Source organism: Microtus oregoni, unplaced genomic scaffold (genome assembly GCF_018167655.1).
Source record: "Microtus oregoni isolate MIOR12 unplaced genomic scaffold, Mior012 000008F_ref0000371, whole genome shotgun sequence".
NCBI classification, from domain to species: domain Eukaryota; kingdom Metazoa; phylum Chordata; class Mammalia; order Rodentia; family Cricetidae; genus Microtus; species Microtus oregoni.
The window spans coordinates 77,736-92,169 of record NW_024543067.1 but is presented as its reverse complement, the minus strand read 5'-3'; the positions used below and the strand labels follow the sequence as shown (position 1 = coordinate 92,169).

Genomic DNA, 14,434 nt, shown 5'->3' with positions numbered 1-14,434 from the left:
TAAGTTTTTAAGAACTGCTTAACATTTTAAGAAATGCTCCTGCATAGTAAAAATATTACAGATTCACAATAAAACAGATTCAGACATAACAGACCTCAATGAGTCACACTGTTGGATGAATGTACGTAGGCTTGAGAGAGAGAAGAAAAAGAATATAGAAAATAAAGTTAATGGTTAAAAAAAGGGTAAAGTCTTTAAAGAGACAAAATACAGATAGTTATAGATTAAGAGAAATAAAAATAAGCCACGTAAAAATGGAAAATTCACAGAGAGTCTGGATTATGTACATTGTGTTTTCTTTAAAATTTTTGACTGTGAAGGAGCTAAGTACAGAGAGACATTTCATTACATGGGCTGCCAAGCTAAACCAGAATGGATATAAGGGTATTACGATTTCAGAATTTGGGTCTAAGGATATGATGCTTTGGAAAGGGTCTTCTTTTGTTTTCACAGAGGACCAGACCCTGTGGATTGCATCTATCCCGATATGGTATGATAGACCACGCCCTCCTGAAAGGTTGCTGTAACACCCTCAAAAAATTACTTCGCTCAACTGCCAACTGAGATGAAACTAGCACACAGGTTATACCATGAAAGACCTCATTAACGACGCCCCCATTCAGCAGGAAGCAGTTTGGAGAGAAAAAACTGTGCCCATGTTCCCAAAATATTGTTTATAAATGTTCTTTTACATTTAAAGGGGGAAATGATATAGGTATGAATAATTTGCATTGGTGTGGATTTTAAGGTCAATTTTGTTATATGTATATGTATTTCTGATATTGATTAAGGTATTGTGATTGTGTAGTTCTTTTAAAACGTAATGTATAATAGGAAATATAGGTTGCTAATGGATAATCATCGATGATAGTAAAGTTTGTAGTCATGTTACTTAGATTTTCTAGATATATAGAGATATATTTCAGATAGGCATTCTTCATATCTCTCAACAGCTACAGAATATGGCATTTAAAATATTTTAATAACTTAGGACTTTTCATGACAATGAGACATATCTGCTCCTGGCGGCACCAATCTACTTCGAGAGGAAGGTGGGCATCGAAGAGGATCCTTATGGAGTTTGATAGCCATTTGGGCAAGAAACTGCTCTTGCCTGGACTGTTGCATAAAATGGACACAGAAAACCCGCAGAGAGAGGACTGCTGAACTTGCCTAAAGGTGAGACGGTCTTTTGGGGTTCATGACTCATGAAAGTGTCTGTGAGACATTCTGCAGGACACAGCAGAAAGTGACTGAACTGTCTTTGGAATTTCCTGCTTGATGAAAATGTCTGCTGGATACTTTGGGCCTGAAGGCTGAAGATGGATGCCCCAACAGTACAAAAGAACTTTGGGTGACTGTCCAGGCAGCGAGATGTCTCTGTTATTTCTAAAGTTTTGACCTTCGTGTTTGTTAGGTAATATTATATCCTTCTGGAGTCTTTGATGGAGTTGAAGAATGAATAGATAGTTATAGTTTTCAATTGTTATGATAAAAGATAAAGTAGATATAAATATTCTAACTGTAATTCTTGCTTGATAACTGTTTTGTTATATGTAATCTTACTATGTTAAAGTTAAAGCCTTTTTTGTTTAAACAGAAAAAGGGGAAGTGATGGGGGAGTGTCATATATCAATCTGTTGATTTCATTGGTTAAGCAATAAAGAAACTGCTTGGCTGGCCCTCATAGGTAAAACATAGGTGGGAGGAGTAAACAGAACAGAAGGCTAGGAGAAAGAAGCTGAGTCAGAGAGTTGCCATGATTCTCCCACTCCAGGCAGCTGCAGGTTAAGATCATTCCTGGCAAGCCAGCTCGTGAGCTACACGGATATTAGAAATGGGCTAGTCCAGGTGCGAGAGTTAGCTGAGAAAAGGCTAGATATAATGGGCCAAGCGGTGTTTAAAAGAATACAGTTTCGGTGTAATTATTTCGGGTAAAGTTAGCCGTGGGGGCGGTCGGGTGCTGGGGACGCAGCCCACCGCTCCTAATTACAACATGGGTGCATACCCTGCCACAGGACAGTGTCTAAAAATGTCACAGCCTTTAATAATTACTAGGTACACAGCAAGGGCATTACGTTATGAATTGCTTTCAAAGTATTGGTGACTGGAGCCCTGAAGTTTAGACATAACAGCTCCTGTTTTCTGAGAACGAGATTCAGCATGGAAACGTTTGGGTTTGACATACAGAATTTGATTATCATGTTTCCCATACAATAATACTGGAAGTAAAGAGGTGTGAAGTCAGTATGGAAACACTCATGGCTACGAGTGAGACATATGCTTCGTGTTACTATTAAGAAAGAAGCTGCTCCTCCACACCCCAGAGCAGTGCCTAAGTGAATGGGTCACTTGGGGATCATGTTGCTGTCTGGAGTGATTGAAAGCTTCCTCATCTCTGCAGTGCTCAGAAGTAGCAAGGTCTCAGGGTCATGAAATGACATTAAGCTGGCAGTGATGCACCTTTCTGGAGAACAGTTCTGCATATCTGTCAGTAGCTCTGGAGGCTGTCATTGGTTTACACGTACCTCATTACAGGGTTTCAAGAATAGTGACCTTACAGTTCTGAAGGGAACAGGTTGGTTTGTTTACTGAGATAGCCAGACATACACGAAAGCTTTCTATTTTAAAAAACTTAGGATATGCAAAGGGTATAAGGTAACCAGTTTTACTTAGTTGAATGTATGGGCTCAGTGTGTTTGCATAAAACCTAATAAAATCATTAGCAATTCAACATAAGTGGTCTTACAGAAACTACATGTTTAAAGTTTCAAGTAACATGAGACTCCTCTTGCTGAGTTTTGTTTTAACATGGAAACTATATGATTTCTGAGGTAACCACACTTTAGAAAATAAAAAATACATCAAAAACAAGAAGAAAAAAACTCACACCAGTATACAGATAATGTAATATTCTAATATACTACCAATAGAAAAATTGTATTTTCTGTATTTTTGTGTTATTCTATGGGTATGTGTTCATGTGTGGGGGTGTACTTACACATATACATAGGAATCCAAACCACAGTCTTCCTGGTTGCACAGCAAACACGCAGCCAGTCATCTCTCTATCCCATAATTGACTTACTACTTTAGTTTTGTAGTATTGAACTCAGGCCTGGAAAGAAATGTTTCACGAGATCACAGTTCTGCAGTAGCTGCATTGACATTTTGTTTTTAAAGTAGTGGTCAGATAAGATCAAATAGTGGTAGAGGAGTTTTAAACAAACAAGAGGTCAGGAAGATGGTTCAGCAGGTAATAGCACTTGTCACCAAGCCCGAGAACCTTAGGTCATTGTCCTCTGAACTTTTACAAACCCTGGTGCATGTGCAGCTGTCGTGTACAACTATATATGTATAGGCATAAATATATTGTGTATAATATGTTTTACACGAAACATACACATCTAAAAAGGAAACAAAACTCCCAAACAAAGCAGAAAGGAAGGAGGGAAAGGGGGCTAGGTTCCCTACAACTGCATCAATAGGTAACCAGATCAGGAACGGGAGCAGCGGTTAAGCTGATGCCCTTTGCTCTCTGACCCAATGTAAACTGTAATGTCAAAAACATTTGGGGCTCTGGTCTTGGGCAACTGGGATTGTGCCCTTTTCTTTTACTTTTATAAGTGAGAAAAGGAACATTGGTTGATTTGTAATCAAAGCTGTTTTGAGCTGTTTGTAAATATGTTAAAAATCTCAACTCAATTAAAAATAAAAATCAGATTTTTTTTTCCCTCCAGTGTTTGGCATTTAGTGGTTTCTAAGATCAAATCCTCCTTTTGCTCCTTCCATAATCTTGGAGAGCTCCAAAGTTCCCAGAGATGCTGGTAGTGCAGTGCTTTTTCAGATTTGCTTAGAAAGGTGTCATATGGGACCCGTGATCTCTGGATATTTTTGAGGGACATGAAAGACTATCAGTAGTCATTTCACTCCCCTTTATGCTATCTGAATCTCCATGAGTAATTCTCCCTCTTTCTAACACTTTTCTAGAGTGTGTGTGTGTGTAATTTTTTTCTAGAAAAAATTCCAGTCTGGAACACTAAACTATGCTGTTAATGTTTTATTTAATCTCTGTAAATTCAGAACCAGACTGGTTTACAAAACAAGTCCCAGGAGAGCTAGGGCTACACAGAGAAAACCTATCTCAAGAGACCGAGAGGAGAGGGTGGCGGAGGAGGGATTTTCTTTTAAGGTTAGGATGATAATGTGTTAGAATTAGAATGAAATTACTTGAAGTGGAAACCTCATGAATGACTATGCAGCTTGGGAACGCTTCCTGGTAGTGGATTATAGTCAACCATCATTAGAATAAGAATAAATATTTTTTTAAAAAAAACAAGTAAAAACTGAATTAAAATGAACCAGTTTCTCCTGCTTGGATACAATGGCTGACAGGTGAAATCTAGGAGAAGACTAGTGGATGGTGCTCATGCGGAGAAGTAATTCCACATTAGGACTGTACCTAATATTCTAGCCACTCACTCGGAAATGTCTTATTGATCAGTCTGGCAGGGTTGGAGGTAGGGATTCTCTTCCTGACTACATTCTTCATTCCTGCATGATCTTAAGTATTTAAATTCTGGGATACTGTAAGGAGACGTTTATTCACTCCTCTGCCTCACTGCTGTCCATGAGTAAAGGAATCACCCTTAGTGAACCTTTCATTGTAGACAGACATTTCTCTCCCGCCAACCAGTTCCCTGATAGTCACGATTATTAACTAGCTCTTAAATTAGCCCACATTTCTTATTTATACTCTGCCACATGGCAGTACCTTTATTAGCATGGCACGTTCATCTCCTGCTCCCTCTGCTCCCTCTCCATCCGGCTCACATCTCTCTGACCCCACCCTTATTCCTCCCAGAATTCTGTGTCAGGATGTCTCGCTCAATCTCTTCCTGACCAGCTACCAGCTGATCAATTTTTTATTAGCAATGAATGTAATGCATATTTATAGTATACAAAGATCCTTTCACAGCAGTTCATTGCTTAACCCCTCAAAATAAATTAATAACTCTTGAGTTGTGTTGTTAAATCAAAATGAGCTTTTGGAGAATGCCCAGGTAAGGCACAAATCAAACTCCCCTCCAATATTAGGCAGAGTAACTATATATATATATATATATATATATATATATATATATATATATTCCATATATATGCATATATATGGAATTTATTGGAATGACTTAGAGGCTGCAGTCCAGCTAATTCAACAATGAATGGCTGTGAATGGAAAGTCTGTGAATCCAGCAGTTTCTTAGTCCACAAGGCTGTAACATCTCGGCTGGTCTTCAGTATGAACTGGAATCCTGAAGAAATGAGCTCTAATGCCAGTGAAGGAACGGATGATTTATCAAGGTTAAGAGCTTGCAGGCAAAGAGCAAAGGCTTCCTTCTATGTCGTTACATAGACTTCCAGTAGAAGGTATGACCCAGAGCAAAGGTATGTCTTCCCACCTCAAAATCTGAATTATAGGTGTGTGTCTTTCTGCCTCAAGATCCCGATCAAAGGTATGTGACTCCTATCTCAAAGGTCCTGAGTAGAAGTGGCTTTAACCACTTCAAACCAAGCCAAAAAAAAAAATTTCACAGGCATACCCTCTATTCCTGGATTATAGTTTATTCCAGATGTAGTCAAGTTGACAACCAAGAAGAGCCATCACACCTACCTTCAAACACCCTATTTTTCTCATTTTGTTTTTATTTTATGTGTATGGGTGTTTGCCTGCATGTGCACCTTTGCACCACCTGTGTGCCTGGTGCTGCAGATGCCAGAAAGGGCATCAGATTCTCTGGAACTGGAACTACAGATAGTTGGGAGTCATCATGTGAGTGCTTAGACTCTTTCCCTGGAAGAACAGCCAATGTTCCTGATCATGGACCCGTCTCTTCAGCCCCATAATGCAATTTTAAATATGATTGTGTTGTTGAAATGTCCCATCTTGGTCACTGTTTTCCATTCATCTGATTTATCATTTGCTCCCTTGCTCCTCTGTTCCAGCTGTGGCAAATTTTATTCCCAAAGGATTGCATAAGTGTTATGGAATATTACTTTAACTATGTAAAAGTGTGCTGCGTTTGTTTACCTCTGCAAAGATTGTTGCTATTTCATCTTGCTTGCCTAAGGCATCTGATTGCTCTAATTAAAAGCTGAACAGCCAATAGCTAGGCAGAGGAGGGATAGGCAGGGCTGGCAGGCAGAGAGAATAAGGAGGAGGAGGAATCTAGGCTTGAGAGAAGAGAATGAGAGAGAAAGAGAGGGAGATGCCCAGGGCCAGCTAGCCAGGTACCTGCTAGCCAGACAAGGAGGAAGCAGGAAAGTAGGGCATATAGAATGAACAAAAGGTAAAAAGCTCTGAGGCAAAACAGGTGAAGAGCCGGGCAGTGGCAGCACACGCCTTTAATCTCAGCACTCGGGAGGCAGAGGCAGGTGGATCTCTGTGAGTTCGAGGCCAGCCTGGTCTACAAGAGCTAGTTCCAGGACAGGTTCCAAAGCTACAGAGAAACCCTGTCTCGAAAAACAAAACAAAACAAAACAGGTGAAGAGAAACAGGTTAAAATAAGTTACAAGAGCTAGTAGGAGAAGCCTAAATTAAGGCCGAGCATTCATAACTAATAAGTCCCCATGTCATGGGGACCAACAGTCTAAGAAAGCTCGCTACACAAAAGTGCATACGCATATTCCATCCCTTCCTTCTTTCCCCCTATTGATATACACCTTACTCTCAAAAAAGTCTCTCTCCTCCCAACTTGAATTCTAATGGAGGCGTATGCCTTCTCTGACAGATATGAAACGACTGAGATTATAGCTTCCAGCTGCTTCTGTCTCTTGCCCTTCCAACTGTGATTTGAGGAAAGACAAACAGGCTCCGGAAGCGGTGTCTCCAGCTCTGTATTGACTCCAGGACACATGCAAGAGTGAATCTCAGCTGATTATATTCCCTTGCCTTCAAGACTTCCATTTGAAATAACACACTGTCCTACAGAGACCATTTCCTTTTGTTGTTGTTTTTCTGAGACAGGATCTCCCTATGTACCCCAGGCTGCCTTTAACTTCACTCTTGCCTCAGTCTCCCTAGTGTTGGCTGCCCAGGAGCTCACCACCACATCCCAGCAAAGGAGATGGTTTCAGAGGACAGGTGCCGTGCAAGACAAGCTTGTCGGGGCCTTTTCCACAGTAGCGGCCCTGCCGCTTTTATTTTTAGGCGTCTTTATCTCAGGCATTTATCCAAAGTTCAAGTTCCAAGGTCTTCTTAGGCACCTATCTCTTTTCAGCCAACTTAGGCCAGGTTGAGGAGTGAGCTCAGCTCTGACTGGATGGGCTGCATTTGTTAAACTCCTACCATATCTGTAAAGTTGTTGGAGCTTTGGATTGAGAGTCGGCGGGAAGGCCTGTGCATCTGTGCTGACCCTGAACGCCTCTCCATTTCAGCTCATTGCTGCTCCATCACTGTAAGTGATTTACTGCCTGTACCCTTCTCTATGTCACTGTTCCTTAAGCAAATCCCACTGGTGTCTGGCAGCTCTCCTATCTGTTCTCTCTTAGCTCCTGGGCTCTTGATAAGTACTGTAAGTTATCATTATCTCTCTGCAGAAAAGCCTATATTATTTGAAGCCCAGCAATATAAGAAACATATCATATTTCTACCTATTTGCCATATTTCTTATATAAACGTCATAAAACAGTTACTTTTATCTTGAACAGCTAATAGACTTTTAACTACTTTAATCTCTCTCTCTCTCTCTCTCTCTCTCTCTCTCTCTCTCTCTCTCACACACACACACACACACACATAATTAAGGGATGACATTTTGAAAAGAGATTTTATATTTACCCAGATAATAAAGCATTCTTGCTCCCCATTTCTCAGAGGCATTAAGTTGTCTGCCTGGAATAACATCTCTTACATAGTGCATTTCCTGAAATATAATTTACTACAGGTACATTTTCTCCTTTTCACTCTGGAAATGTCTGTCTTTTGCCTTTTGATGTGTATATTTGTTAGGTAAGGGGTTCCAGACACTCTGCTTTATTATTTATTTCTTTCTCTTTCCTTTTGAGCACCGAGGGGGTGCTGTCTCCTGATTGTTAGTTTGCTTGAACCTTCTAGCACCTACCCACATGCTCTCTAGCTTCTAGAAATCTGTCGAAATCTCTCTCCCAGAAAGCTGTCGATTACAAAATTATCACAGTGTATTTGCCACAAATCAATGCTGGGGTAAAGCTGAATCCTAAGAGATCTGCCTCTTGCTCCTTTCTGTCATCCACTAACCTGATTGCCACTGTGTTTCATTTCTGTCTCTTTCTGTTTTGAGGTTTTGGTGAAGATATTCCTGAAGAATTGTTCGAGGTTGCCACTGCAAAAATGGCCAAGCTAATAGCCGCTCCTCTTAGCGCACTTGTTGATGCGCCTGTGCACATCCAAGTCACAGGCCTGGCTCCCTTTCAGGTGGTGTGCCTCCAGGCATCCCTGAAAGACGAGAAGGGGAATATGTTTGTTTCGAAGGCCTACTACAAGGCCAGTGAAACGGGGGAGGTGGACCTGGAGTGTGATCCCTCACTTGGAGGAGACTATATGGGTGTCCACCCCATGGGTCTGTTTTGGTCCCTGAAACCCGAAAAGCTGTTGAGTCGCCTGGCGAAAAAAGATGTGAATATCCCCTACCAGGTCCACATAGAACTTTCCGAGCCACACTTTCCAATAAAAGGTATTGTTGTCAGTCCGCCGATGGATAGCCTGACTTTGGAAAGATGGTACGTGGCACCTGGTGTCACAAGGATCCCAGTGAAGGAAGGCCGCCTCCGGGGAGCCCTCTTTCTGCCCCCAGGTGAGTAGAGTCACTCTGACTGTCGTCCTTGTTTCCCTTTCGGGATGCCTGGCGCCTCTAGAAATTTAGCTTGGAGAAGGGTATTATACAGCTCTCGCCATCCTACCTGAGAATCCAGGTTAATTTAGGCTCAAAATAGAATTGGGTGGTATTCCGCTCTAATTCAAGTTTCATGTCCACCATTCTGAAGCTTGTCTGGGGTTATGACTGCATATTCTGGAGTCTTAGCGTTGGGAGGTTTCTGATTGGTTGAATGTAGGTTAAGTGTAGTTCATTAGAGCCTGGCTGACTGACGATTCCCACAGAGCAGGTTTTAGGACCTATATCACGTTAACATTCGGTTTAAGTATAGTATTGATGTTTTACTGTAACAAGCTTGTTTAGATAGCTTAAATAGTTTTATGCCCAGGAATAAAAATATAGACCATCCCATAGTGCTTAGGTCCAAGGAACTAGCACTAAATTTTGTTTCTTTAGTATCATACTTCTGTTTAAAATGTGTACACACACACACACACACACACACACACATTTAGGTCTAGACCTTCTGCCTCGGGCTAGTATGCTGGCACCCAGCATGTCATTTGTTATCTTCTGGGATACTGGATATGTAGAGTCTCTTGCATTACATGATCTGCTGGGGCACAAAGGAGCGATGAGATATATTTGATCACAAAGAGGTTGAATTAGGTGTGGAAAGATTTCAAGTCCTTCATTGTTCCCTTCCTTCCCACTCATCAGAAGACGCAACTTGATCTTTATTAGTGGACTTGCATGGTCATTTCTAAACCAAGATATATTGTGTCATCTCATTTCTCACACTAAAGGAAGCACAGCCATTTAAAAACTCACCAGTGCCCCTTCACTGATGCCGCTGTGGGTGGGCTCTGGCTCACTGTAGAAGCACTCTGTCAACACAGAGTGAACGTGGACTGATGCCCTGACATCCCTCTTCTTTCTCTGTATGCTAGGCTACACACAGTAGAAATTAATATGAAAAGAAAGAGCTCCTCGTGTCCCTCTGATGTCATGGGAGGTTTTATCAACTCTTTCGTCAGTTAGTGGTTAGCAGATTGTAACAGAGTAGGGTGATTGCCATCTTTTGTTTCCTAGTGCCTGGGATGAGCCCTGAGACTTAGACATGTTAGAAGCAAGTGCCCAGGGACTGAGCTACTGAGCTGCAGCTCTTACAAGACATGCCAGCCAGAGCAACCATTAAAGGCATCTTTGAGCTTTGTAATCCACTTACAAAGAGAGAATCTTTGTCTAACTAGACCTTGTGAGGGCTCACCCTCAAGGACATGAAGCTCTCCAATTGGATCCCCTTCTTAAAGTTCTACCTCTCCCAGGTAGCCTTTGGAGATAGCCTTCACCAACCAGGAGCATTTCTCACAGGAAAACACATATAAACAGTGTATTTTTCATCTAATTTTAGAACCTTCATAGATTTCCTAAAACTTGTTTGTGAACCTTTGTTTGGTTAAGAAGTCCTGGCACATTTTATTCCCCTGACTTTCTTTACTCAAAGACGATGGGAATAACCCCTCCTCTAGGCTTCAGGAATTAAATATGTCAGTGCGCATAGTTTATAATAAAATACTTAGAAGTTATGTTTCATTATATATTAAGAAGACCTTACTTTTGCTTCAGATACAAGGCTGAACTTTTGGATGTTTCATTAGAGAATTTGTGTATTAATCCCAAGATTCAGTTCTGCCTGTTGGCTTTAAATTCACGTTGTCTTTCCCCCTTATTTTCATATGTGACCTGTTCTATGTTGTCCTTTTCCAGGCGAAGGCCCTTTCCCGGGGATTATTGACTTGTTTGGGAGCACTGGTGGACTGATCGAATTCCGGGCCAGTCTTCTGGCCAGTCACGGCTTTGCGGCCTTGGCTCTGGCTTACTGGGGCTATGATGACCTGCCCTCTCACCTGGAGAAGGTAGACCTAGAGTATTTTGAGGAAGGTGCAGAGTTTCTCCTGAGACATCCTAAGGTAATTTTAGGCTCATTGTGTGAATACATCCCAGTGTTAGGTTAACTGCAATGCTGTATGACTTGCCTTGACTTCGAAACTTGAGTCCACCGAGGCTATCTTCTTTGCTACAAAGAACAGTTGTCTTCTACTCTTTCTGGTTTGTACATTCTATTTGTAACTAGTAACTAGGATTCCCCTCCCACCCTCTGTGTGTCTATAAATGTGTATTTATATATTTGTATATACATAGATATATGTGCATATACTAGAGAGGGATATTTGTGTACAGGTTTCTGTATGGGGGAGGGTGTGATGGCTCATGTGTGTGTGTATGTGTGTACATGTTTGTGGTGGACAAAGGTCAGCCTTAGGCATTGTTCTTCAGGAGCCATTCACCTTGGTTTGGAAACAGGATTCTCACAGAGGCTCGCAGATTCCCTATCAGGATAAGCTGTCTGACTCGTGAGCCTAGGGTCCTCTTGTGTACATCTCCATAGGACTGAGAGCACAAGCAAGCCAGCATGTCTGCCGATTTTCCATAGGTTCTGGGAGCATAGCTAATGTCCGCCCTCATCCTTCCAGGGCAAGCCCTCTCCTGACTGAGCTATCTCCACAGTCCCAGAAATTGTACGTATTTATATCTATAAACAAACAACTTGTGAATGTGTTTTCCAGAACCAAAGTCTGAGTCATCTATCCCTAGAGTTCTAGACCACGAGAAAACAAAACCAAAATCAAACCACCTGCCCTATGTTGATATTTAGTCCATCACCAGTCGCTTCTCTGGAACACACAGAGTTCCTGATCAGCAATTCTCTGGTCCTGTCCTCCAGTGCACAAGATAGCTGTGTTTTAGGCATTGATTAGCATCGGTGTCATAAGATTGGAAAAATTGTCGAGAACACAGACTTTGATCTCTTGATTCTGTGTTATTTTTCATGAGAAGAAAATAAATCCACAAGGAGACCATATTGGCCTTACAACAGAGACTAAGTAGATACGTAGCAAAAGACAATGAGCTCAGACTCATCAAAATGCATCGTCTGAGAGTGGATACATTGCTTTGCCATGCAAAATCAAGGTCATATTAGCCTTAAAATTGTGAAGAGATGTCCTGTATGGTTAGCTAGCATGCTTGAATCACCCAGCATATTACTCTTTATTGCCTCCGTTTTTAATGTGTGAACATTCAATTTACAGCCCATTTCTTCTGAGACTTTTTGATCCTGCTTATCTGTCTGTATACATTGTTAGAGAATGTGTGATATTCTAATAATCTAGGTCTCTCCACGGACCTCGTCTCCTGTCTTTTGATTGCCTTATACAACATTACTCCTTTGCTGGGCTTGTTTGATGATTGACAATAGAAAGTGTGTTGAGACAAGCTTTTCTGAAATCTCCTTCTGAGATCAACGCTTTCCAGTCAAGCTCTATGTGCTGCCCTAACTTCCTTTCACTCTTTCCTCTTTCTGGAGGAAACTCAACTCCTCCGTAAGGCACCTCACTCATTGCCTGTTCCCCGACCAACGCTATTTACAATAACACATTCACTTTGCTTGTTTTCCTGACTACACCCTTCTTGTTATCCTTGTTTGTCCTGTGGCGGCTACTGCATGCTAGGGAAGGGCTCTGCCACAGACCTGTATTTCTAGTCCTGGCATAATATTTCTTGAAGATATTTTAAACTCAGAACCAGGCATAACGTTGAATCCAATATATCTACAGTAACGCTCAGTTAAATAAACAAACCGTGTTCCAGAACTCCAACTACTAGATATGTACGCATCTGGGTGGGTTCTTTAACTTTTTTTTTTAACTAGCCTGTTACTATTCCTTGTTGAAGTTCTTGATTATTTCCTAATGAAAGAATAACATCTCATTATTGTTTTTAGGTCTTGGGCCCAGGTGTTGGCGTCGTCTCTGTATGCAAAGGAGCAGAAATTGGACTCTCGATGGCTGTTAACCTAAAACAAATAAAAGCCACTGTACTTATCAATGGGCCTAACTTTGTTACTACTGAACCTCATGTATATCACGGTCAGGTCAACCATCCCGTACCATGCAATATAGAATTTGTCATCACCAATGCTTTCGGATTTGCAGAGTTTTATCGAACCTATGAGGAAACTGCAGATAAGGATAGCAAATATTGTTTTCCCATTGAAAAGGCCCAGGGACATTTCCTTTTTGTGGTGGGAGAAGATGATAAAAACCTCAACAGCAAAGTCCATGCTCATCAAGCCACAGCCCAGCTGATGAAAAGTGGGAAGAAGAATTGGACCCTGCTGTCCTACCCGGGGGCGGGTCACCTGATTGAGCCTCCCTACGCCCCCTTGTGCTCTGCCTCAAGGATCCCCTTTGTGATTCCAAGCATCTACTGGGGGGGAGAGGCTGTCCAACACGCGGCCGCACAGGAGCATGCTTGGAAGGAGATACAGAAATTTCTCAGGAAACATCTCCTCCCAGATGTGGGCAGCCAGCTCTGAGTGGACTCGATGGGATTCCTGGGAAGTAGAGCTGTTTATCTCCTGACTAGCACTTCTTGGTTTCCCTAGGATCTCTCCCTAGATGACAAAGGAAGATACCACAAGAAAATGCAGGAGGGCTGAGAGTGATATTATCTTGACTTTGGATGGGGAAAAAATATTTCTCATGTAATGAAATGCCATGAAGTGAGAGTCCTACATATGTATAAATAAAGTCTTAGACCCAACTCTCCTAAAATTTTCATCACCATAGCAATTTTCTGTAATGATAATTACCAAGGATAAGCCACAGAATACTATGCTTTATAAAAGAACCATTAAAAGAATGATTGTTATTCAGTAATTTCTTAAAACTCACACTAAATATACTTAGATCATCCTCATTGTTACTGGAAATCGAGAGACAGGTGTTTAAATGCATTGTGAATGATTGTATGTTTACAGGCACATTGAATCCATTTACAAACAATTTTAATGAATGTTAATAGATCACTGTTACCTCCAATCCTTTGCAACATTTCAGCACCCCCTGTAACAAGAAGGGAGCAATCTGAGATCTACTTCTATGCCGATAAGAGAAGCAAGCGTGATGAGGACTTCAGCCTATAGAGTACGGGGTCAACATCTTTGTTTTGTTTCTGTAAAGGACTATGCTGTGAATAATCTCAACTTTTTCATCTATGTCTTCTGTCTGTCAGTATGTGCATTTCTCCTGTGATAATAAGGAAATACGTAATGAAGATGATGTCTGAATGTCAATTAAACTTTTAATCCTGCACATTAAAATTTACATTTAATAGTTTTGTGTCAAAAATAGTAATTTTATCTAAAGCTTTTCAAGTATTGCACATAGAAATCATTGTTAATCCATGGGCAGAGAAGAAAATAGCTGCAGGCTCACAGGGCATAATTTCTAGAGTATTCCAAATGACCATTAGGCGTCTCTAGAAGACAAACTATGGCACAAATATTCCTGAGCTACCAAATTGCAATGGATGGGAATGGAAAGTTATTAACTGGTGGTTAATAGGGTGAAGATAAATATGTACAATTACACTTCGGATCATTTTTGAAGCATGGTGAGGAACCAGTGAAGAATTAGAATAGCAGAAAGATGAGGACACTTCTCGTGTATCTGCCT

General features: G+C 41.2%; 1 protein-coding gene across 1 annotated transcript; it reads left to right on the top strand.

The window, feature by feature from the left end:
• The first annotated feature begins 7,301 nt into the window (after positions 1-7,301).
• On the top strand, positions 7,302-14,092 carry LOC121451765 (bile acid-CoA:amino acid N-acyltransferase-like). The gene is made up of 4 exons (XM_041657508.1): positions 7,302-7,454; positions 8,319-8,831; positions 10,623-10,825; positions 12,700-14,092. The coding sequence occupies exons 2-4, from the start codon at positions 8,369-8,371 to the stop codon at positions 13,291-13,293; spliced, it is 1,260 nt and encodes a 419-aa protein (XP_041513442.1). The 5' UTR covers positions 7,302-7,454; positions 8,319-8,368; the 3' UTR covers positions 13,294-14,092.
• The last annotated feature ends 342 nt before the right edge of the window (positions 14,093-14,434 follow it).

Excerpts from the sequence above, each read along its gene's own strand:
- LOC121451765 (XM_041657508.1), top strand. The coding sequence starts at position 8,369 with ATGGCCAAGCTAATAGCCGCTCCTCTTAGCGCACTTGTTGATGCGCCT. Across the intron at positions 8,832-10,622 it reads AGCCCTCTTTCTGCCCCCAG|GCGAAGGCCCTTTCCCGGGG; the intron begins GTGAGTAGAGTC and ends GTCCTTTTCCAG. Across the intron at positions 10,826-12,699 it reads TTCTCCTGAGACATCCTAAG|GTCTTGGGCCCAGGTGTTGG; the intron begins GTAATTTTAGGC and ends TATTGTTTTTAG.